Source organism: Prionailurus bengalensis, chromosome B1, assembly GCF_016509475.1.
Source record: "Prionailurus bengalensis isolate Pbe53 chromosome B1, Fcat_Pben_1.1_paternal_pri, whole genome shotgun sequence".
NCBI lineage: Eukaryota > Metazoa > Chordata > Mammalia > Carnivora > Felidae > Prionailurus > Prionailurus bengalensis.
Window position 1 is genome coordinate 38733441 of NC_057344.1, and position 26879 is coordinate 38760319.

At 34.3% G+C, this 26879-nt stretch overlaps 1 protein-coding gene across 4 annotated transcripts in view; it reads right to left on the reverse strand.

Annotated features, from left to right (window-relative positions):
- Positions 1-26879, reverse strand: part of PSD3 (pleckstrin and Sec7 domain containing 3) — a 674080-nt gene that overhangs the window by 344933 nt on the left and 302268 nt on the right. For all 4 annotated transcript variants that reach the window (XM_043562534.1, XM_043562553.1, XM_043562562.1 and 1 more), the window contains one exon: positions 3746-3835. In XM_043562534.1, coding sequence (XP_043418469.1) covers positions 3746-3835 — 90 coding nt within the window. The remainder of the gene's footprint in view (positions 1-3745; positions 3836-26879) is intronic.

Genomic DNA, 26879 nt, shown 5'->3' on the forward strand with positions numbered 1-26879 from the left:
GCCTAGGCTAAAAAAGGATGGGCAATAGAGGTCTTGTGCATTAAAGCTAATCTTAATTAGCTCTAGTAGTTGTAAAAACTACTTGGTCCTAGTAGTTGTAAAAACACCTTAGATCCAAACCCTGGAAGAAATGGATGTAGGCCCTTCCCAGTCTACTTCAAGCTGGTAACAAATAAAATAATATTTTAAATAAAAATATATAATATCTAACATATATAGCATTTATTATATGTTAGGACTCTAAAGGCTTTATATAGTAACTCATTCAATTATTAAAACAACTGATGAGATGGGTACTAATAAAATCTCCCATTTCACAGAAGAGGAAGTCAAGGGACTAAGTTTCAGTGAATTTACTTATGATCCCTCAGCAGGAGCTGGGATTAGAACCCAGTCAGTATAGCTCCCAAGTCCATAATCATAATCACCACGTGATAATGTCTCTCAGAAAGTTCAGCCTCCAATCCAGAGCTGGCCCACATTCTACATTCTCATCCCTCTCTATTCATGTACTTAAAGGTTTTATTACTTATTATAAAATCTTAGGAATGCCTTATTCTGTCAGAACTAAAAGCAGAATATCCATTTTCCCTTCTTTTCCACATCGTCCTAAGGATGCTTAAGCACAAACCACATCCAAGTGTTGGGATGGGCAGCCGTGAAACATGACAGATGGCTTGGCAGATTTTGTTAAATGAAGTGTTGTCTTGATTTGGTGAAATAATAAGGAGAGGTACTTACCACAGGGAACATTAATGTTTATATGGGTGAGAAAGGGGGTGGAAGGTGAAACAGAATAATAATCTAACTAAAAACCAAAATAAATCTAATAGTACAATTGTACCTATATTTCAAAGGCCTATCTCAAATATCACATCCTCCCAGCCAGACTTCAACTTCAAAGAAATTAAATATTTTATCACTGATTGTCTTTTGGTATCCAAATTATTCTACTTTATACTATAGGTATCTAGAATTTATACTCAAAGCAACTTGCAAGGGAAACATTCTTATTTGCACAAAGCATTCATTTATCTGTTTAGGTCATTTGAGTGAAAAGGGAAACTGCTGTGGAATTGTAAACTGTGAAAAAGAGCTCAATGTATCATCTATGCCTTTAACGTAGTTCAAGGCAAAATTAAAGCAAAATATTAATATAAGTCTCTGAATTAAAGCCTTGAAATAAATTTTTCATTTTTCATACATTTAAATACATTCAAGGCTGTGGTGTCTAGGTGGCTCAGTCGGTTAAACATCTGACTTCAGCTCAAGTCATGATCTCACGGCTTGTGAGTTCGAGCCTTGGTCAGGCTCTCTGCTGACAGCTCAGAACCTGGAACCTGCTTCAGATTCTGTGTCTCCCTCTCTCTTTCTGCCCCACCCCTGCTGGCGCTCTGTCTCTCTAAAATGAATAAATGTTAAAAATTTTTAAAAATAAATACATTAAGGTTTATCAGTTTATCTTCTTTGGTAACTTTCTGTTGAGAACAAGCACAGTTTATATTTTAATTTTAATATGGAATAACTATTCATTTAAGGGAAAAAGAACCATCCATCTTTCTCAGTAGTTTGTGAGGACAGGAGTCCATTTAGTTCTAGCTAGTTCTCCAAATTCACAACCCCCACTGAACGCATAGTAGGCCTTCAATAAATATTCCCTACTATCTAACCATAGTTGGAATGTTACTACTGGTCCAAAGAAATCTGAAGAGACATAAATTAAATTGTTACTCTCGATCCTGGGGTGCCTGGGCGGTTCAGTAGGTTAAAGCATACAACTCTTGATTTTGGCTCAGGTCATGATCTCACGGTTTGTGAGACCAAGCCCTGCATCAGGATCTGTGCTGACAGCAAGGAGCCTGCTTGGGATTCTTTCTCTCCCTCTCTCTGCCCCCTTCCATGCTCACACTCTCTATCTAAATTAATAAACAAAAATAAATAAAAAATGCTACTTTTGATCCAAAGAAATCTAAAAGTAATAATATCACTATGTATCAATGAAAACCTCAGTTCAATCCATTTAACTCTATTCATGTTACCTAATAAATTAAACTGAATGTTGTATATGCCTGTAATTTTTAAGTTGGAGAGAGGGTGTAAAGGAGTTAGGTTACTCAAAACCTTGTAAGATGATACCAAGTGTTTTCTGTTTATCTGTATATAGGTATGTTATCTGTCTGTATGGCATGTGTATAATCACTTTCCACAAAAGTTCAAATATTAACTTGAATTCCACCTACTAATTTATCTCTCAAGAGAATCATGAGATAGCCACTGAGAAAGACAGTGAGGGGGAGAGTCTGAGAGAGCGAGATGAGAGAGAAGAAAGAAGAGAGACAAAAAGAAAAACAAAAGAGAAAGGAAAAGGCATATTTAAATTGAAACAGAGGAAGTAAGGGAGGGAAAGGAGGAGGGGGAAGAAGAAGGAGGGCAGGGAAGGAAAAAAGGAGAGCCACATCAAAAAGAAAAATGAAACAAAAATGGTTTGAAGAAAACCTTTTCTTGATTGAAATCTGCAGTAAAATCCAGCTGCTTACTGAAAGGGAAAACCCTCATCTTAGGTGGGTGAGTGGCTGAGGTTTGCTATCAAAGGGAATCAGTATTTTACCTGGCAATTTCCATGCTAAATGCCACCGTCACTTTCGGTGTTATTTCACTGTCATCTTCCTACAGTAAATAAAAAAGAGTATAATACATGTTTTCTCCCCTGAGGTTTATAAATAGGATCTCAATATAGTCCCAACTATAACAAGTCATCCAGCAAATTCTTGGCAAAGTAAATCAAAGAACATATGTTTACCCAAGGTGAACGGCAGCCACTGGACTGTATGTTAACTACATTTGGTTTCAGATAGCTCCAACAGACATGCTCTAAATCTGCCCAATAATTCATCCACAGTCATGCATGTTACCATAAGCCTACGAATAAAATCTAAAAGGTTCACTGTGAAAATTTTTCCTGTCAATTCTCATTTCTTTTTTTTATTGTTTATTTTTGAGAGAGAAAGATTATACCATGATTCACATGTGTTTCCTTAGCAAATTCAAAGCCTACATATGTACAAAGTTTTAGAAAAGAATGCTAGAATCAAATAGAAATCTGCGAACATACACATCTTATCCTGAACTTCTAAAATATTCACATCTATTATCAATCACTATTTTGTATTTAATCAAATGCATATCTCATGTATACTGCTATAGAATGTTATGAATTCCAAAGCTGATTTTGTTGTCTCCTTGAAAATCTGATAGGGAAAAGCCTGCTGATTGTTACCAATAATAAAGCCAAGTAGAAATAATTCAGATATTCTGCAATTACTTACATTTCCATAGACAACCTAAGTGGCTCTGTAACTAGGGACTGAATACAGTCAGAACTGCTTCCATTATACCATGTAAATGTTTTTTTTTTCTTTTCCATAGTGAATATACCTTTGTGATCTTTCTCAAGTTCTGACAGTACACTTGCAAATGAATCAAAAACTTCCCACTATGAATCACCAATTATTCCAAATCTACTTATTATCTCAGTATTATTGATTATAATGTGAACTTTTAGCATTAATTCATTAAAGGGTACTTGCAGTCTGACACATCAAGGATGAGGCCCAACAGAAATATCACCAAAACCAAAAGCAAAAACCAAATACTTAAGTGGTCCTTAGCCTATCTATTTTATATTTAAAAATAAGCAGAAAGATACATACAAGCATATTTTAAAAACCAATATTTCAATACTTACTTTCAGTAGATCCTTGGAGAAATCACCACCTTCATTTACCCCTTGGAGGTTTGCAATGAACTCTTGGCAGGTCATCTTCTTTCCAATATTCTGGAATAGAGGCAAATAATACATCATCATGACACACATGGAATTCTTAAAAACATGATTAAGCAAAGCAAGATTGATTTGGTTTTTCAAACCATGAATACACACCCCTCATATATGTGTATATATCCATACATACATATAATACAAACTTATATGCATATGAGAAACAGATGGCTTATTATGCTTTCAAAAGTCATTAAATATAAATAGCAGAATTATGCCAAACCTTTACTTTAACCTAAGAAAAAAATCTGAGAAATTTATGCCACATTTATACATATGATATATATGTTAGTTTTTAAAGAAAAACATGGATAAAATGACATTTCTGAGCTGAACTCTGGTAGCTATTTATTTGCTTATTTGTATTTCCTACATATTGTCAAGAACTGTGAAGGCTCTGAGATTTTAGCCACTTTCACGCTAACAAACTAGTCTATCACTATCTCACATTACCAGATGAAGTAATAAGTGTCCTGAGTCAGAGGCACAGGCATTTATTACAACAACAGGAGTAACCAAAATGACAGCATTTTCTTGCTCCAGTTTCCAGAGTCCCAATTCTCAGAGAACCTGAGTGGGGACAGTTGATATGCACACGTGGTGGGTTGTGATACAGGAAAGGAGCCCTGAGATGTGGGAATCTGAGTAATTGTAATGGGCAATAAGCCTATCACTTTTGCTCTAAAGGAACGAACCAACTCGTATCATCCAAGGCTATAATAAACTTATGCATTGCTCTCTAGTCATTATATATTCCAAAGCTGCTCACTTATAGAAAAAAAAATGTGTAAAAGTAGACGAGAACAAAGGCAACCAAAGCTTCTGTTCACAAAATGTACAGAAATGCAAGAAACTCGTGGAAAATTATTTCCAAACACATTTCCAAACTGATTGAAGGATAAGCTCAATAATAAAAAAAATCACATTAATAAACAAAATAAAAAAAGTAAAATGTAATTAGGATATCTAAACTACAAAAAAAGAAGATACAAATATGTCAGAGTGAGGAAACTAATAAAGGTGGTATGAAAGAGAAGTGTCTCTTATGCCAGCTCTAGTCAACTAGTAAGAGCCACCAGTCGTGAAGGATTCAGAGGTTCAATCTGGACACCAAGAGAAATCTGTCCACAACAGGCACAGGCAAAATGTGGTCTTTGCCAAAATGTGGTCCAAGTGAACAGGAAGTGTACCAGCATATCAATATCCTTGTACACAATATGCATACAAATAAAATGTATGTTCCACGAGGTTATTTTTCATGAAAGACTAAGAGTGGGGTAGAACATTAGCCTTCAAGTTGAGGAAAAATATTCTAGGAAACAAAGATTTTAAAAGGGATACAAAGCCAAGGATACGTTTAAGAGATTATGTACACAACACTTTAACTTCAAAAGTACAGATATGCCTGGGAACATATACACCTGTGTATCTTAAAAGTAATCACTTCCCACTTCCCCTCTCACAACCACTCTTCTACTTTAAGACACGAAACGGGGGCGCCTGGGTGGCGCAGTCGGTTAAGCGTCCGACTTCAGCCAGGTCACGATCTCGCGGTCCGTGAGTTTGAGCCCCGCGTCAGGCTCTGGGCTGATGGCTCAGAGCCTGGAGTCTGTTCCCGATTCTGTGTCTCCCTCTCTCTCTGCCCCTCCCCCGTTCATGCTCTGTCTCTCTCTGTCCCAAAAATAAATAAACGTTGAAAAAAAAAATTTTTAAGACACGAAACAAATGGCCCAACCCATCCTATCTAATTAATTTTAGTGAAAGTGCTAAATAACTTTTGTTAAAAACCTTGCCTCTTCCATTAGCAAAGAGGGCATAGTCAGAATGCATATGAAAGATTGAGTGAATGTTTTAACAATGAAAAATGGTTTTGCCAGTGAATTTGGTAGATATTTCCATAATTTAAGTAAGTTAAATCTCTAGCCCTAAGTTTTGATGAAAACTTAAAGCACAGAAACTTTAATAAAAAATAGTTTCACAACACTATACTGAAAAACACAATAACTCAACCTTCCCAGTCTTTATCAAAGATATCAGAACAAGGTAAAAAGTAACAAGTATATTTAATAGTAATGTTGATATGACTTGACATGGTGTTTTTGGTTATGTTCTGAGGATTTGAGGAAATGAATGAATAATGTCTTTTCCAAGTCAGACAGCTTCCAATTCTTTGCTTTTAACCAAACCAAAAGAGGGCATAATTTAATCATTAGTTAAAAACCAAAATGTTCTTTAATATATGATGTGAATTCAAATACTTGTAACATCATTTTTATTCAATTTTGTATTGTTAATAACAAAATTTTCTTGAAGAACAATTTATATTTAAATACTTGTAGTATTATAGTCATCAAAGGTATCAAAATAGATATGAAACTTTCATTTCAGTTTATACAGTTTTTGTTAAAAATACATATCAAACAATAATCAATAAAAGTCTCCCAAGTATAAAAACCTATTAACACACACATACAAAAAAAAAACTATGGAAAAGTAAACAATTATAACTACTAGGAGAAAAAGTAAAATAGAGAGTTAATTTTTTAATATGATGAAGGAGGAGTGTCAGCTCACTGAAACTTTCTTAAAATACTAGCTTTACTGAAATGATATTCACATAATATTCATCCTTTTGAATTATATAATTCAGTGATTCATAATACACATATAGAGTTGTACAGCCATCACCATTATCTAAATTCAGAATACTTTTATCACCCTAAAAGATAATCATATCCATTAGCAGTCAGTACTCATATCTCTCCTCCCATCCCCAATACTCATCTCCTGGCAACCACTAATGATCTTTTTATTTGTATGGATTTGCCTATGCAAGAGCACTTCACATAAGTGGAATCATATAAAGTGTGGCCTTTTTTTGACTGGCTTCTTTCATCTACCATATTATTTTCAAGGTATGTCCATATTTTAGCATGTATCAATATTTATTTTTATTGGCAACATTCCATTGTATGAATATACCAAATTTTGTGTACTCATTTATAAGCTGATGGCTATTTGGACTGTTTCCACATTTTGGTTATTATCAACAATGTTACTGTAAATATTTGTGTAAAGTTTTTGCACAGACGTATGTTTTCATTCCTCCTATGTATTTAATTCAGGAGTGGGACTGCTATGTCATATGGTAACTCTGAGTTTAATCATTTGAAGAACTATCAGAATTTTTTTTCCAAACAGGCCACACCAGTTTACATCCCCACTAGAAGTGTGAGTTCCAATTTCTCTACATCCTTACCAACATTTATCTGTCCATTTTATTTTAGCCAGTTCGAGCAGATATGAATTGCAATCTTGTGGTTCTGATTTGTAATTCCCTACTGACTAATGATGTTCAGCATCTTTCATCCACATATTGACCATTTGTATATATTCTTTGAATAAATGCCTACTCAAATCCTTTGCCCTTTTGTTATTGAGTCATTTGTCTTTATTGTTGAGTTGTAGGAGTTATTTATATATTCTGGATATAAAACTCCTTATCAGATATATACTTCGCAAATATTTTCTCCCATTCTGTAGGTTGTCTTTTCTTGATGGTGTTGTCTGAAGCACAAAAAGTTTTGATCTATATGAAACCAAATTTATCAGAGTTTTTTTTTCTTTTACTACTTGTGTTTTTATTGTCGAATGTAACAAATTATTACCTAATCCAAGGTCAGAAATATTTACTCTGTTTTCCAAAAATTTTATACCTTTAGATCTTGGCATACTTGTTGAAAATCAACTGACCATAAAAATAAGGGTTTTCTTATGAATTCTCAATTCTACTGTAATCTGGATGTATGACTGGATGCCAGTATAATACGCTCTTGGTTCTTATAGCTTTGTAGTAAGTTATTTTTGTCATTGCACTTTATTGTGGCTAAAAATCACATAGCAAAAAATTTACCATCATAACCATACTTAAGTGTAAAATTCAGCAGTGTTAAGTATATTCACATGGCTATAAAACAGATTTCCAAAACTATTGCATATAGCAAATCTTAAACTCTATACCCACTAAAAAAAAAAAACTCCGCTGGGGGCACCTGGGTGGCTTAGTCGGTTAGGCATCCGACTTCGGCTCAGGTCATGATCTTGTGGTCCGTGAGTTCGAGCCCTGCATAGGGCTCTGTGCTGAAAGCTCAGAGCCTGGAGCCTGTTTCAGATTGTGTCTCCCTCTCTCTCTGACCCTCCCCTGTTTATGCTCTGTCTCTCTCTCTCTCTCTCTCTCTCTCTCTCTCTCTCTCTCTCTCAAAAATAAATAAATGTTAAAAAAATTAAAACAAAACAACCCTTCTTTCCCCAGCCCCTGAGCCTATAGTAACAATCATTCTACTTTCTTTTTGTTTCTATGAATTTGACTGCTTTAGATGGCTCACATAAAGGGAATCATAGAGTACTTTCTTGTATATATGTATGCATGTATGTATATACATGCCAAATGCATATGTGTGTGTGTGTATACACACACACACACACACACATACATAGATACGTGTTTCAAGTGTACAAGTGTATAACTTGACATCTGCATACACTACCACATGATCACACCACAAGTCCAATTATCATCTATCACCATACAGCTGACCCCCTTTACCCATTTCACCCACCCCTTAACCCTCTTAAATTCTGGTAACCACTACTGTGTTTTCTGTATCTATGAGTTTGTTTTCTTTAGTTTGTTCACTTATTTTTTTACTTTCCATATATGAGGGAAATCACACAGTATTTGTCTTTTTCCATATGACTTATTTCACTTAGGATAATATTCTCAAAGTCCAATAATGTCACAAATGGCAAGATTTCATTCTTTTTATGACTAATATTCCATTGAATATAGTACATATTCTTATTTATTTATTCATTTATTTTTAATTTACATCCAAGTTAACATATAGTGCAATAATGATTTCAGGAGTAGATTCCAGTGATTCATCCCCTATGTATAACACCCAGTGCTCATTTCAGCAAGTGTTTTCCTTAATACCCCTTACCCATTTAGCCCATCCCCCCACCCATAGCCCTTCTAGCAACCCTCAGTTTGTTCTCTGTATTTAAGAGTCTCTTATGTTTTGTCCTCCTCTCTGTTTTTATATTATTTTTGCTTCCCTTCCATTATGTTCACCTGTTTTGTATCTTAAATTCGACATATGAGTGAAGTCATATGATATTTGTCTTTCTCTGAATGACTTATCTCACTTAGCATAATACCCTCTAGTTCCATCCACGTTGGTGCAAATGATAAGATTTCATCCTTTTTGATTACTGAGTATACTCCATTGTATATATGTACCACCTATTCTTTATCCATTCATCTGTCGATGGACATTTGGGCTCTTTCCATACTTTGGCTATTGTTGATAGTGCTGCTATAAACATTGGGGTGCATGTGCCCCTTCGAAGTACATCTCTATCCCTTGGATATAGACCTAGTAGTGCAATTGCTGGGTTATATGGTAATTCCATTTTTAATTTTTTGAGGAACCTCCATACTGTCTTCCAGAGTGGCTGCACCAGTTTGTATTCCCACCACCAGTGCAAAAGAGACCCTCTTTTTCCACATCCTCACCAACAACTGTTTTTGCCTGAGTTGTTAATTTTAGCCATTCTGACTGGTGTGAGGTGGTATCTCATTGTGGTTTTGATTTCTATTTCCCTGATGATGAGTGATGTTGGCATTTTTTCATATGTCTGTTAGCCACCTGGATGTCTTCTTTGGAAAAGTGTCTGTTCATATCTATTGACCATTTCTTCACTGGATTATTTGTTTTTTGGGTGTTGAGTTTGATAAGTTAATTATAGATTTTGGACCCTTTCTCTGATATGTCATTTGCAAATATCTTCTCCCATACTGTTGGTTGCCTTTTAGTTTTGCTGATTGTTTCCTTTGCTGTTCAGAAGCTTTTTATCTTGATAAATCTCAACAGTTCCTTTTTAATTTTGTTTTCCTTGCCTCTGGAGATGTGCTAAGAAGTTGATGCGGCTGAGCTCAAAGAGGCTTTTGCTTGCTTTCTCCTCAAGGATTTTGATGGCTTCCTGTCTTATGTTTAGGTCTTTAATCCATTTTGAGTTTATTTTTGTGTATAGTGTAAGAAAGTGGTGCAGGTTCATTTTTCTGCATGTAGCTGTCCAGTTGTCCCATCACCATCTTTATTCCATTGGATATTCTTTCCTGCTTTGTCAAAGATTAGTTGGCCATACATTTCTGGGTCCATTTCTGGGTTCTCTATTCTGTTGCGTTGATCTGATGTCTGTTTTTGTGCCAGTACCATACTGTCTTGATAATTACAGCTTTGTAATACAGTTTGAAGTCCGGGATTGTGATGCCTCCAGCTTCGGTATTCTTTTTCAAGATTGCTTTGGCTATGCGGGGTCTTTTCTGGTTCCATACAAATTTTAGGATTGTTTGTTCTAGCTCTGTGAAGAATGCTGGTGTTATTTCAATAAGGATTACATTGAATATGTAGACTGCTTTGGGTAGTATCGACATTTTAACAATGTTTGTTCTTCCAATCCAGGAGCATGGAACATTTTTCCATTTTTTTGTGTCTTCTTCAATTTCTTTCATAAGCTTTCTATAGTTTTCAGTGTATACATTCTTCACCTCTTTGGTTATGTTTATTCCTAGGTACTTTATGGGTTTTGGTGCAATTGTAAATGGAATTGATTCCTCGATTTATCTTTCTGTTGCTTCATTATTGGTGTATAGAAATGCAACTGATTTCTGTTCATTGATTTTATATCCTGGGACTTTGCTGAATTAATGTATCAATTCTAGCAGTTTTTTGGTGTAATCTTTTGGGTTTTCCATATAGAGTATCATTTCATCTGTGAAGAGTGAAAATTTTACTTTCTCCTTGCTGATCTGGGTGCCTTTTATTCATGTTGTCTGACTGCTGAGGCTAGGACTTCCAATTCTGTGCTGAGCAACAGTGGCGAGAGTAGACCCAAATAAATAAACTCAAGAATGAAAGAGGAGAAATCACAACCAACACTGCAGAAATATAAACAATAATAAGAGAATATTATGAGCAATTATATGCCAATAAATTGGGCAATGTGGAAGAAATGGACCAATTCCTAGAAACATATAAACTACCAAAACTGAAACAAGAATACATAGAAAATTTGAACCGACCCATAACCAGTAAAGAAATTGAATCAATAATCAAAAATCTCCCAATAAACAAGAGGACAGGGCAGGATGGCTTTCCAGGGGATTCTACCAAACATTGAAAGAAGAGTTAACACCTATTCTTTCAAAACTGTTCCAACAAATATGGATGGAAAACTTCCAAACTCATTCTATGAAGCCGGCATTACCTTGATTCCAAAACCAGACAAAGATCCCACTAAAAAGGAGAACTATGGACCAATTTCCCTTATGAACATGGATGCAAAAATACTCAACAAGATACTAGCCAACTGGATCCAACAATACATTAAAAGAATTATTCACCACGACCAAGTGAGATTTATACCCGGGATGCAGGGCTAGTTCAATATCCACAAAACAATCAATGTGATACATCACACCAAAAAAAAGAAAGGACAAGAACCACATGATATTCTAAATAGATGCAGCAAAAGCATTTGACAAAATACAGCATCCTTTCTTGGTAAAAACCCTCAAAATAGTAGGAATAGAAGGATCATACCTCAAGATCATAAAAGCCACATATGAAAGACCCACCACTAATATCATCCTCAATGGGGAAAAACTGTGAGTTTCTGTGCTAAGATCAGTAACACTACATATTGTTTTTATATTTGTCTACTGATGGACCCCTAGCCTATTTCCATATCTGGGCTACTATATATAATGCTGCAACAAACATAGGGATGAATACATCTTTTTGCATTAGTGTTTTCATATTCTTCAAAAAAATTTACAGAATTAGAATAGCTGGGTCTTATGGTAGTTCTATTATTAATTTCTTGAGGAATCTCCATAATGTTTTCCATAGTGGGTATACCATTTTACAATCCCAACAGTGTACAAAGGTTCCCTTTCCCCCACATCCCACCTGACACTTATTTCTTGTCTTTTTGATAATAGCTATTCTAACAGGTGTGAGGTGATACCTCACTGTGGTTCTGATTTGCATTTTCCTTAATAATTATGATGCTAAGCATCTTCGCATGTGCCTTTTGGCCATGTGTATGTCTTCTCCAGATAAATGTCTATTCAGATCATCTATCCATTTTTGAATCAGGTTATTTGTTTTTTGTTGTTGTTGTTGAGCTGCATGAGTTTTTATATATTTTGGATATTAACCCCTTATTGAATATACGGTTTGCAAATATCTCCCACATTCAATAGGTTGCTTTTTTGTTTTGATGATGATTTTCCTTTGCTGTGCACAAGCTTTTTAGTATCGTAGAGTCTATTTATTTATTTATTTATTTATTTATTTATTTATTTATTTATTTTTGCTTTTGTTTCTCTTGTCTTTGGAGTCACATCCAAAAAGACATCACGAGGACTGATGCCCAGGAGTTTCCTACTAGGAATTTTATGGATTCAGGTCTTATATTCAAGTCTTTAACCCATTTTGAGTTAATTTTTGTATACGGTGTAAGACAGTAGTTCTGGTTTCATTCCTTTGCATATGGCTGTAGAGCTTTCCCAGCACTATTTATTGAAGAGACTACCCTTTCTCCATTGCATGTTCTTGGTTCCTGTGTTGTGGTTTAATTGTCCATATAAGTGTGGACATATAAGTTTATTTTAGGGCTCTCAATTTTGTTTCACTGATCTGTGTGTCTATTTTCATACCAATGACATATTTTGATTACTATAGCTTTGTATTATAGTTTGAAGTCAGGTAGCATGATATCTCCAGCTTTGTTCTTTCTCAAGCTCATTTTGGCCATTCAGAATCTTTTGCAGTTCCATACAAATTTTACAATTACTTGTTGTACTTCTGTGAAGAATGCCATTGGAATTTTGATTGGTACTGAATTAAATCTGTAGATTATTTTGGGTAGCATGGACATTTTAACAATAGTAATTCTTCTAATCCATGAGCATGGAATATCTTTCCACTTATTTGTGTCATCCTCAATTTATTTCATTGGTGTCTTACAGTTTTCAGAGTACAAATCTCTCACCTCTGTGGTTAAATTCATTCCTGGATATATTATTTTTTGTGATGCAATTGTAAATGGGATCATTTTCTTAATTCATCTTTCTGATGTTTTATTATTAGTGTAGAGAAATGCCATGGGTTTCTGTATATTGATATTGTGTCCTGCAACTTTACTGAATAAATTTATCAGTTCCAACTGATCAGGTTTTTGGTGGCGTCTTCAGGGTTTTCAATATGTAGTAGCATGACATCTGTGAACATAGTTCTACTTCTTTCTGATTTGGATGCCTTTTCTTTTTCTTGTCTAACTGCTATAGCTAGGACTTCCAGTACTATGTTGAATAAAAGTGACAGAAGTGGACAACACTGTCTTATTCCTGTTCTCAGAGGAAAAGCTTTCAGTTCTTTGCTGTTGAGTATGATACTAGTTCTGGGATTGTCATATATGGCCTTTATTAAGTCTGGGTATGTTCCCTCTATACCCATTTTGTTGAGTTTGTCTCATAAATGACTACTGAATTTTATCAAATGCTTTTTCTGTGTGTATTGAGATGATTGTGATTTTTATCTTACATTTTGTTACTGTGATATATCACAGATTTGCAGATGTTGAACTGTCCTTGCATTCCTAAAATAAGTGACACTTGATCATGGTGTATTATTCTTTTAACATATTATTGAATTTGGTTTACTAATATTTTGTTGAGGATTTTAGTTTCTATGTTCATCAATGTAGTGGCCTATAATTTTCCTTTTTGTGTGGTGTCCTGTCTGGGTTTTTTATCAGGATAATGCTAGCTTTGTGAAATGTGTTGGAAAAGGCTCCCTCCTCTCCAATCTTTTGGAAGAATTTGAGAAGAATATTAAATATTATTTGAATGTTTGACAGAATTTGACAATGAAGCCATCTGATCCTGAACTTTCATTTGTTGAGAGGTTTCTGATTATTGTTTTAATCTCCTTACTGGTAAAAGTCTATTCAAAATTTCTATTTTTTCATATTCAGTGTTGGGAGATTGTATGTTTCTAGGAATTTGTTCATTTCTTCCAGGTTGTCCATCTTGTTGGCATATAATTTTTCATAGTAGTCTCTTGTCATTTCTGTGGTATCACTTGTAACTTCTCTTTCATTTCTTATTTTATTTGAGTCCTCTATCTTTCTTTCTTGGTTGATCTAGCTTAAGAGTTTATTGATTTTGTTTATATTTTCAAAGAACCAGCTCTCATTTTCACTGATTTTTTTCTACTGTCCTTTTAGTCTCTATTTTATTTATTTCCTCTCTGATCTTGAGAATTCATATGAATATTAGGCTTATTTTTTTTTCTATTTCTGCAAACATTTCATTGGGATTTTCATACAAACTGTATTGAATCTACAGATCACCTTGAGTGATCTTAACAATATTGTTTCCAATCCATGAACATGGGAAGGCTTTCAACTTTGTTGAAACTTCTTTGTCTTCTTTGTCTTGTTCTGTAGTAAGCTTTGTATCATCTTCCAAGTTCTCTTTTCTTTTGTGCATTGCTACACGAATTTCAGGATTCATTTATCAATTTCTGCTCCCCCCCCCAAAAAAAAAAAGGCCAACTGGGATTTTGACATTGTACTGACTCTTAAGATCATTTTGGAGAGTATGCCACTTTAACATTAAGTGTTCCAAACCATGACCATGGGATAACATTCCATTTGATTTCTTTGAACAATGTTTTGTATTTTTCACCATCAATGTATTATCTTATTTTGTTAAGTCTATTCATAAGTATCTTAGTATTTCTGATATTACCATATATAAAATTAATTTCATTTCCATATTATTCATTACTGATATATAATATATATAGTTGATCTTTATATATTCAACTTTTATTTTGCAGTGTTTACTGAACTTGTTTTTGAGATTCTAATAGTGTTTATTTTTTGGTAGATATACAATTTTCTATATACAAGATCAGGTCTTTTGCAAACAGATAATTTTACTTATTCCTTTCTAATCTTGATACTTTTTTTTCTTGCCTTATTACTCGGATTAGAATCTTCAATACAACACATACAAAATAAAAGGCACAAATTTATATTCCTACCAACATTGTACAAGGATTATCTTTCCTACAAATCCTCACCAGCACTTGTTAACTCTTGTTTTTTTGATAATAGCCATTTTAACAGATGTGAGGTAATATTTCATTGTAGTTTTGATTTGCACTTCCCTTATGATTAGTGATGGTGACCAACTTTTCATGTACCTGTTGACCATTTGTATAGATCTTATTTGAAAACTTCAGTTCCTTTCTCAATTTCAATTTTCTTCTTGCTATTGAGTTGTAGGAGTTTCATATATATTTTGGATATTAATCCCTTATCAGATATATCATTTACAAATATTTCATCTCATTTTATAGGCTGTCTTTTCATTTTGTTGATGGTTTCCTTTGCTGTGCAAACTTTTTAGTTCAATATAGTCTTGCTTATTTTGCTTTTATTGCTTTTTCTTTGGTGTCAGATTAAAATAATTATCTCCAAAACCAATGTCAAAGAGCTTCTTTCCTGCTGTTCTCTTTGAGGATTTTATGGTTTCAGGCCTTGTATATATAAGTCTTTAATCCATTCTTGAGTTAATTTTGTGAGTTGTTTAAGATAGGGATCCAGTTTCATTCTTTGGCATGTGGATAACTAGTTTTCCCAACACCATTTATTGCAGAGACTATCTTTTCCCCATAGAGTATTCTTGGCTCCCTCGTCAAGTATTAGTTGATTGCATATGTGTGAGTTCATTTCTGGGCTCTCAATTCTGTTCCATTGGTCTGTGTGTTTATTTTAATGACAGTACCATACTGTTTTAATTACTGTAACTTTGTAGTATAGTTGGAAATCGAGAAATGTGATTGCATCTGGCTATGTTCCTTGTTCTTGAGTTTGCTTTGGCTATGTGGGGTTTTTGTGGTTCCATACAAATTTTAGGGTTGTTTTTCCTTTTCTGTAAAAATTGCCACTGAGATTTTGATAAGGAATTGCATTGAATCTATAGATGGCTTTGGGCAGGTTGGACATTTTCACAATATTAATTAGTCCAATCATGAACATGGGACATTGTTCCATTTGTGTCTTCAATTTCATTCAACAATGTCATCTAGCCTTCAGTGTACAGATAGATCTTTCACCTCCTTGGTTAAATTTATTCCTAAGTATTTGATTGTTTTTGGTGCTATGGTGACTGGGATTATTTTTTTCTGTTTCAGATATTCTCTCATTAGTATATAGAAACACAACTGGTTTTTGTATATTGACTTTTTATCTTGAATATTAACTTAATTCCTTTAGTAGTTCTAACATTTGTGTGTGTGTGTGAAGTCTTTATGGTTTTCTATACTTAAGGTCATGTCGTTTGCAAATGATTTCATGTCTTTCTTTCTTTTCAATCTGGATTATTTTATTTTCCTTGATGGGTTGATTGCTCTGGCTAGGATTTGCATTACTAAGTTGAATAGGAGTAGTGAGAATGAAAACCCTTGTCTTGATCTTAAAGGCAAAACTTCCAACATTTCACCACGGAGTATGATGTTAGCAGTGATATGGCCTTTGTTTAGGCATACATCGATAATCAATGTACTGAGAATTGTTATCAGGAAAGGGTATTAAGTTTTGTTAAATGCTTTTTCTGGGTCTATTAAGATGACTATACAATTTTTATCTTTCATTCTATTAATGTGATGCATCATATTTATTGAATTGTAGATGTCGAAACATCTTTGCCTGCTAGAGATGAATCCCTATTGATCACAGTGTGTGTTCCTTTAATGTGCTCTTAAATCTAGTTTACTAGTATTTTGAGAATTTTTGCATCTATATTCATCAGTAGCCTGTAAATTTCTTTTCATACAGTGTTCTTATCTGGCTTTTGTATCAGGGCAATGCTGTTCTTATAAATGAGTTTGGAAATGTTCCCTCCTATTCTTGAATTTTTTGGAAGAGTTTGACAAGGATTGGCGTTAATCCTTTTTTAAATGCTTGAATTCACCAGTGAAACCATTTGGTGCTGGGCTTATCTTTTTTAGGAGGTTTTTGATATTGAATTAATCTCCTTTCTCATTATTGATCTGTTCAGGTTTTCTGTTTCATGATTCAGTCTTGGCGGGCTGTATGAAATAGATCCATTTATTTTAGGTTGTCTAATATGTTGGAGTATGATTGTTAATAGTTTATGATTCTTTGTATTTCTGAGGTATCTGTTGTAATGTCTCCTCTTTCATTTGTAATTTTATTTTAGTCTTTCTCTTTTTTTCATTATTCTACTTCAAGGTTTGTCAATTTTGTCTATCATGTCATAGAACCAACTCTTGGTTTTGTTAATCTTTTCTATTTTCCTATTTTCTATCCCATTTATTTCTGCTCTTAGCTCTATTATTACCTTTCTTTAGCTAACATTGGGCTTAGCTTGTTCTTCTTTTAGTTCCTTGAGGTATAAAGTTATTTGAGATCTTTCTTTTTCTTGACATATATGCTTATAGCTGTAGTTTTCTCTTAGAACTGTTTATGCTGCATCCTATAAATTTTAGTATGTTGTGTTTCCATTTTTTTTTATTGTCTCAAGATACTTTTTTATTTCCTTTTTTATTTCTTCTTTGATCCACTGGTTGTTAACTTCCATTTGTCAATTTTCCAGCTTTTCTCCTGTTTTTAATTTCTATTTTTATTTTCTGAAATTTGTGGTCAAAAAAGACACTTGATATAATTTTTATCATCTTCTATTTCTTGAGACTTGTTTTGCAGCCTAGCAATGATCTATCCTAGAAAATGTCCCACATGTGCTCTAAAAGAATATGTATTCTACTGCTGTTGAATGGAATATTCTGCATATGTCTCCTAGGAACATTTGGTGGACAGTATTGTTCAAATCACCATTTCCTTACTGATTGTCTAGGTCATCTATCTATTGGCGAGAGTGGAGTATTAAAGGCCCCAACTATTACTGTACTGTTGTTTATTGCTCCTTTTAGTTCTGTGAGTACTTGCTTTATATATTTTGGTGCTCTGATTTTGGGCATATCATCTCCTTTCCACTTGTAAGTTGTTCATCCAGTTAGTTTGGGACAGTATTTTAGGTGCCTACACTTAGAACTGTTATATCCTTTTGGTGGACTGACCTTTTCATTATTATAAAATGTCTTTGTCTCTAGTACATCTGGTCTTAAAGTATATTTGGTTGATATTAACACAGAAACTCCAATTCTCTTCCAGTTACTGTTTACTTGGTACTTCCTTTCTCATTTTTTAACTTTCAACCTATGGTCTCTTAATCTAAAATGTGTCTCTTTTATAATGCACACAGTTGAATGCTTTTAATCCATTTTTCTAATATTTTAAGTCCAATGTCTGGCTTTCCTTGGAGACAGTTTCTGATTGCTATCTTTGATTGTATAGAGGCTATACTTTTCTATTTCTTTGCAAGTCTCATAATTATTTGTTGAAAACTAGAGATTGTAAATAATGTGGTAACTCTGTACATCAGATTTGTCCTTCTCCCCCCGTTTGTTGTTACTGTATTGTTTGTTTAGTGGCTTTTCCTGAATTAATTTTTGTTGTATGTGACCCATGAAAGTCTCTACTCCATAAACTCAGTAATCAGCTTATTATTGGACAGAGATTTCCTTAAATGTCTTGAACGAATAAGTATCTCAGTCTTGCCATGAGGTTGTGTGTGCATGTTAAGGAATACCTTCAATGCATCAGGAGACAGTTTATAAATCTGTTGTAGTCTTCACTTTCTGTTTATGCAGAATCTCAAGGATTGTCAGCAGTATGAGCTTAGGGTCTTTTCAGGTTTTTTTCTGGGAAGGTGGACATAGATTCCCAAGAATATGTCAGAGTTTACCAGTATGCCTTATTTCCCGGCTTTTCCTGTTAAGTTTTTTGGTCAGCCTCTTGTTTGCCCAATTGTTACTAGCACCTAATGCAGCAATATTGTTTAACAACTGTGAACTGTCAAATGCTCTGGGGAAAAGACTTTTTTTACTGAATGAGCCAGTAAGATCAAAGAAAGACAAGCTCTGCAAGTGAGGATTTTCCAGTGAGCTGCCAGACAAATTGAGTAATGACAATTCCCTGGGAATGGGGTTTTTGAGGGAGTTCCCCACTGCCCATTCCAGTGAATGCTAGGCTTCTGGTTTTCACAGGTACTCTGATTGTGAGACTATATGTTTTCAAGATTACCTGGAGTTGGGGAGAGGAGATGATAATAGAGCAAGTTAAAACACTACAAATCTTACTGTTCTTATGGATCTTCAGCTGTTTTTTGTTTTCTTCAATAAATACTCTTCAGATTGTTGCAAGCTTTCTGTTAATCTCTACAGTTCTGAATACAGTGATTTTGACCATTTTTTGCAAGTATTCTCATTGTATTTTTGGAGGACCAGATTTTCAGAAGTCCTTACTGTCATTTGGAAGTACTTTCCCCTCAATAAGACCTTTAGATGCTAATGAAAGAATATTTTAATGCCAATAGTTAATAACCACATCAAAAATTCTTTTTATGTTTAGCTACTTAAACTTGTAATAAAAAAATTTAGAGGGCACCTTTAAAAGGAAAGAAGGGTATTTTTTTCAAAATTCTTTTGAAAAAAGATTCATGAGCAAATATGTTTAATGATCATTAGGTAAAAAGTTTCTTTAGGACACCATGAATTTCTATTATAAGTTATAAATAAAACTTTCACCATTTAATTAACAATTGTCATGTTTTATAACATTTAAAAACAATGGTAAAGTTCCTGGCATTATTTTGGTTTATAAAATCATACTTCATTCTAAATTCAGACTTATTCTATTTACTTGCTTATTTAGCATTGGTTTTTGTATACTTTCACAGTGACCACACCATTTTCTACATTAGTGTAAAGATACCTTTACACTCACAAATTTTGAAATAAAAATTAGGAAAATAGCAATTAGGGGAAAAATGGATATGTAAATTCAAACCAACAAAAACTATTCATATATTTAGGGTTCTCCACAGTAAGGAAGCATTAGTACAATCAATCACCTTATACCCAGTGCCTCAATTTGTCTAATGCAAGAAAATAATCAAGATACATGGCTTTCTACTTGCCAAAGATGCCCAACAACTTACTGAATATTTGATTAGTTGAGGTTATTTATAACTGCTACTTATTGTCTTCTTACTCACTGGTAATTTCTAGGTAAAGCTTAGGCAGAAAAGCAAAGGGTCTCATCAGTCCATTTTGTGCCTATCATATACATTTAAACACTGAGTTTTTATACCATTTTCATCATGGAGTAAAAGTAAAATGAAGTCTTTGTTCATCAAGAAACACTCCTTCACATAATACCGGATTTTTCCTTTTTATTATACCAAACTGTGTCAATTATTTTGAAATATTATTATTCAAATATTGTCCAGTGAACAAAGCTAACTATAATCACTGACTGTGTATCTCAACCATTCACATCTATCACAGAGAAACTCACACATTGCCATGGTTCTATTTTCTTCCTAAATATATTCATACCTTTGGAAAAAGGTAGGCTTGCTCTGGAACAAATGCTGGTCAGTTACATGCCAAGGCAGTAATTTCATAGCACCTTTTTATATTCTGAATTCCTTCCCATTAAATGAATAGAGCATGGAGGTGTGAAAAGCCTCATGCACTGAGAGTCACAAAAAATTGTCTCTTGAAATCAATGTAACATTTCCAATCAAATCTGAGATGTTCAGTGAATATGAACATCAGGATCTTTAGCCTTAAAATCCAGAGACACATTTAATCAAACCTAAAATTTAACACGCAGAATGGAAAATCCATAAAAAGTAAGAATTCTATTTGAAAACTCAAAGTACCAGGCAGGCCCAAATCTTGAATTTTGGGCCAATGAATGAAATATCTGTAATGAGAGGAAATATTAAACAAAAAGATGAAAAACTGAAGACTAGAGGTTCATATTCCCAGATAAATTCAAGACTATTCTCCAAAATGACTGTACTGACATTTTCAAATATACTCTCTTATAATACAAAAGACAGAGATGTTTTCCCCATTTGTTTTCTTTTAAAGATACATTAAATTAAATGCCTTTTAAAGAGAAATTCTTTGATGAATTATTTCTGAAAAACTGAACTCATACATGTTTTTAACATGTTCCCAATTCAGAATGTTAAGTAAAAGGATCATCTTCAACGTTGCTCTACTATGTGTGGGAGAGACAGCAAAGGTTTCATGGACTAAGGGCCGGGGGACTGGAAAAGAAAAGTTCTGAAAATTTGTGTAAAGACCAGATAGGAAATATTTTAGGCTTTATAGGCCATGAAGTCCCTGTTACAACTACTCAACATGTCATTTTAGTGTGAAGATGTAAAGAAATGGGTGTGGCTTTGTTCGATAAAACTTTACTTATGAAAACAGTCTATCAGCAGAATTTTGCCTGTGGGACATACTTTGCTGACCCCAATCTTTTTTCTTTTTTTTAAGATTTTATTTTTAAGCCCTCTCTATACCCAACATGGGCCTTGAACTCACAACCGCGAGATCAAGAGTCACATGTTCTACCAAGAGTCTATATGCCATGCTCTGAGCCAGTCGGGCACCCCCACTGACCCCTGATCTAAGAGAAAACTAGAAGGAAGTAGAATTTGTGTTGAGCACATCACGAGTGAGCAAGCAAAACAGATTAGGATTCCTGATGTATTCTGTGCCTTATTTTTAAAATTATGGCATTTTTTCCCACTGGGCTGATAATCAGTTCCCAACTTTACTGGTAATAATGAGAGCAAAGGGGCAAAGTTAAGATGAAGAGATTCCTTCTTTAGAGTAACCTAGAAACCATATAATCTGCTGTCCAATATTCTGCACAAGAATGACCAAGTCTTTGCTTTGAGTATGCTTTCCCTGACAACTGGAGGAATGGAACCTTCTTCAATGCTCCAGCCAAGACCTAACCTAAACTCAGTTCTAAGGGAGAGCTACTAACAAGGCCAACTATCTCAAGTATTTGTTAGGAAAGCAAACCACAGCATATACTCTGACCTACAGGTTAAAGAATTAGGCAAAATAATCCTAAAATTTTTATTTTCAATAACGTAGAGTCTGGAAGCTTTGTGGAAAACATGCTTTCAGAGAAACTAAGGGCTCTCATGATCCATTGGTAAAATCTGGCCTCATAAACCTTGCGATATCGAAAACACAGTAGGTATACCTGCCCACATGACAATTCCATCTCCAACATGTTACAATAAGTGGGGTAAAAAAAAAAGTATACTACTGATTTGGTAATTACTTTAATTCTGTAGTTCTGCTACAAGTTCCTATTTTGCTTTTGTTTTGTTTTCTTCTCTATCAAGTAAGTTTAATTGTATTATGCTGCCCTCAGGTGTCCACTTTTTTATATGCATGATTAGCAGGCAAAGTAGGATCCTTTGTAAATTTAGAAACCAAGATGCTGTCATATTCAAAGTATCCTTTCACAAACTCCAATCACAGAGCTAATGTAAGTATTAAAGAAGTTCAACGTTTAGGGATATCTGAAATATTACTTGGGCTTTTCCTGCCACTTGTGTAAAAACACTGCCATTGAAAAAGGAACTGAAGTGGTTTAAAGAAAAAATAAAGCAACTGATAGTAATATTGTAACACAATGGCTCTCAAAATAGGATTCATGGATCCTGTCCCCAGTGTCCCTGAACTCAAACCTAGTGTTATAATAATACTCAAAACATTTCTTTCACTCTCACAATTTACAGTGGAGTAAAAGCCAGATGACTTCTGACAAACTATAACCAACTAAATACAGAAGCAGAGGAGTTAGTTGTCTTCTATTAAGCCAAATACGAAAGTCTCCCCCAAATATTTTAAATGCTTTACTTTTCACTCATTTTTTTGTTTTTCTAAGTATAATTATTATTCATTAAAAAGAATTGTTATCCCCATATGATTTCACTTATACATGGAATCTAAAAAACAAGCAAATGAACAAACAAATAGGTGATGGGGATTAAGGAGGGCTTTTGTGATGAGCACCCAGTGTTGTATACAAGTGCTGAATCACTAAATTGTATACCAGAAACTAATATTATGCTGCATGTCAAGTAACTGGAATTTAATTAAAAACTTAAAAAAAACCCACATAAGTGTTTTTAAAGTTAAAAAAAAAAAAAGAACAGAAACAGACCCATAAATACAGAAAAGTAGCTGATGGCTCCCAGAGGGACAGAGGGTAAGGGGATAGGCAAAACAGGTGAAAGGGTGTGGGAGATACAAGCGTCCAGTTACGGAATGAATACATCACAGGATAAAAGGTTTAATATAGGGAAAATAGTCAAGAGTTTGTTAATAGCATTGTATGGTAACAGATGGTAGCTACAGTTGTAGTCAGCATATCATAACATACAAACTTGTCAAATCACTATGCTGTACACCTAAAACATTGTGTGTCAACATAACATTGTGTGTCAACTATATTTCAATTTAAAAAAAAAGGTACAGACTTCTAATTATAAAATAAATACCTCATGGGGATGTAATGTACATCATGGTTAATACTGTATTGAATTTTCAAAAATTAAGAGTTGTAGCTTGGGGCACCTGGGTGGCTCAGTCGGTTAAATGTCTGACTCTTGATCTCAGCTCAGGTCTTGATCTCAGGGTCATGAGATCAAGCCCCAGGTTGGGCTCCACACTAAGTGTGGCCCTACAAAAAAAGAAATAAGAAAGAAAGAAAGAAAGAAAGAAAGAAAGAAAGAAAGAAAGAAAGAAAGAATGAAAATTGTAGCTTAAAAGTTCTCATCACAAGGAAAAAAACCTGTTTTGGTAACAAATGTTAACTGGACTTATTGTAATGATCATTTTGTAATATATACAAATATTGAATCATAATGCTGTACACCTAAAAATACATAAGAAATAAAATTCACTCATTTTAAAAGAAAAAAGTATGCTATTCATTTAATAGGCTTATTAATGCTATTTTAAAATAATTTAATATTTTTAAATCTTATCCATTTTAGTTTAACATAGTAAATAGTAATGGATATAACAAAAGTTCTTTGGGACCTCAAAAAAATTCAAGAGTAAAAAGGGATTCTGAGACCATAAAGTTTGAGAAGTACTATAGTAGCAGACAGATTTTATCACAACTTCATAGAAAGTGTTTCCTCTGAAATTTGAGAAGATAAAAGAAAAGACACTGACCTCATTATCAAATTACAAAGACTAAATTCTACTTTTAACTTGTCACAGAAAGACCATTAACTTAAGCAGTGGGATTAAAGGTAAGAAGTTTGTTTACCTTCCTCACCCTCACTTCTCCTTCTATCCCCAAAACATTTGCAGGAAAAAAGAGCAAAAACAGATTTAATATTGCATTTCATCTGCTTTCTTTTACCACTTTCTACTGTTGAGCTGTGCAAATGTGAAAAGTTCATAATGGTAAGAAGGAAAAGGAAAGTCATTATGCAGTGACTGAATAATGTATAAATTAGATAATATGAGTCCCATTAACCCAACTCATATCCGTGGTATATTTTCCATGTATGAACCTATTCTTAAAAAAAAGTGAAGAAAGAAAGAAAAGGAGAAGGAATTGGCTAGGGAGGAAGAAATGGAGGAAATAAAAAAAGGAAGGGAGGCTTTCATTTTGAAGAATCACAGAAGCCAAGAAAATCTACCAGTGCATGATTAATTTTGACATGCTTAAAAAGGCATTCCTACTAAAATCTAGGTAGCTGTCAATTTGACCAGTCATTGTATTTTAAAGGTCATTTCAAAATTGAAAAATCTGGGATGCATGGGTGGCTCAGTTGGTTAAGCATCCAACGCTTGATTCTGGCTCAGGTCCTGATCTCATGGTTCATGGGATCAAGCCCCATGTGGCCTCTGCCTTGACGGCACAAAGCCTGCTTGGGATTCTCTCTTTCCCTCTTTCTCAGCCCTTCTCCCACTTGTTCTCTTTCTCTCTCTCAAAATAAATAAACATTAAAAAAGTAAATAGATAAAATAAAATTGGAAAATCTGAAATCAAGAAACTTTTCTATAAAAACATTTCCACAGCTGATGGTTAAGGTTCTTAGGCTATCCCCCAAATGCTCATTCTGAAGAAAGGAATAGTAAGAGTAAAACTGAATCCAGGGCCCCACCAGAAACCCTTGGCAACTTTGAGGCTAGACCTGATGCTTCTATGAACTTTCAGTATCATTGAGAAGCTCCTGGGATGAGAGCCCACTAGAAGTCACTGGGGCTAGGGAGCTCCCAGTGAGGTGAACAGAAAGACTTGGCACCAAGGAGGTGGAAAAGAGGTAAGGGAAGGAGGCTGTGCTGGCTGAATGCAAATTAAGAATGAGGCTAGAATCTATAGTTGGGTAAAACTCAATAAGGAAACAAATGAATGCCAGGGATGGCTTTCCTGGCAGAGGGCATCAAGGATATGGGGCAGACAGGAAGAGAAGGTATAGACAAGACAGCTACCCAAGGCAAAGGGAGAGCAGCAGGCAAAATTCACTTAAGACAGCTGCCAGTTATAAAAATGATAATTACAGACACAGAGACTTTTTAAGGATATTAACTACCTATCAACCTTAGAGGTTTGTGGTGCTTTTGAGGCACAATATAAAAAGTAAAAGCATTAAACAATTCTTATAATAGTCATTTTCCACTTCTGATAATAAACCAAACATTTTACCCACCACTTAAAATTCTGTGATCCTACAGAGCCAGTCTAGGAATTAAAAACTCACAATTACCAATGCAGTTTACAAACTGAAAAATAATATACTCCTATGACCTATGTCAAACTGAACTCCACATATATTTTTAACATTATTCTATTACAAAAACTATATTTTACCTTTGACTTTTTCTCCCCTCTACCAGTATGGTATACTAACTGGGTTTTATCCCTTATTCAATCTTTAACCTAACACCAAAAACAAAACCAAGACAACACAGTAAAGTCCTGCCTCATACATTAAATTCAGACCTCTGAGGATGATATTCAACACACCTGGAGTATTCCAAAGACATTTATAGGATGCCCAGCCTGAGCCAGATACAGCCACCACTCCAGAAGAACCACAGTCCTCAACTCCCTTATACCTGTGGAGAGTGAGCTGGCTCTTGCCAACACTGAAAAGCATAGTGGACACCTTGGGTAAAATTGCTAGTAAAAATACCAAGCCACAGTATGAAAGGGTAGCTTCTGTCATAATATCTTCATTAAAAATAATGTCCTGGCTACTGCCTCTGACTATGGCCTGGCCCTGCACAGCCATTGTCTTGTAGATCTCTTTTGACTTTTAGTTGTGAAATTCACCTACTGATTGTGTACTCATCTATCCTACACTTCATTACAACTCAATCTGTATCTAAAACTTCCTTCCACCTCAGAGTCCTGCCCTGGTGAGAAGTTCCTGCCTATTGTCCTGTCCCTGCCACCTGCCTTTACCCCCAGTGATAATCCTGCCAGAGGGCTGAATCTCAACTATGATGGAAGTACCAAAAGCACATTTGAAGATTAGTCCAGAAAATAAATAGGCCTGAATTTATTCTAACATGACAAAATCCTTTTGCTCAAACTATTTCCAATAAAATACAAGGCTTTAAAAAGAAAAAGATTTTCATATTTTCAACTCTTTCCATGTTCATAGTTCAAACAACATGTAATACAACTTAGTTTCAGTATAGCAAGAGAAAACCACACTCTAGAGTTTGTTTTAATAGAAATTTATCTGTATGTGCAAAAGTTTAATTTACATATATATTTCATAGATGGAGGCATTTTAAAAAGATTACTTAGCAAATTAATCATGTGACCACAATTATAACATATTTATCTAAAAGAATAAGCTACATGCAGACAAATAAAAGCCAGTCAATACTATTGCTAAAATAATGATACATCATTCATATTTTAAAAAAAATAGACACAAAGGGAATCAGCA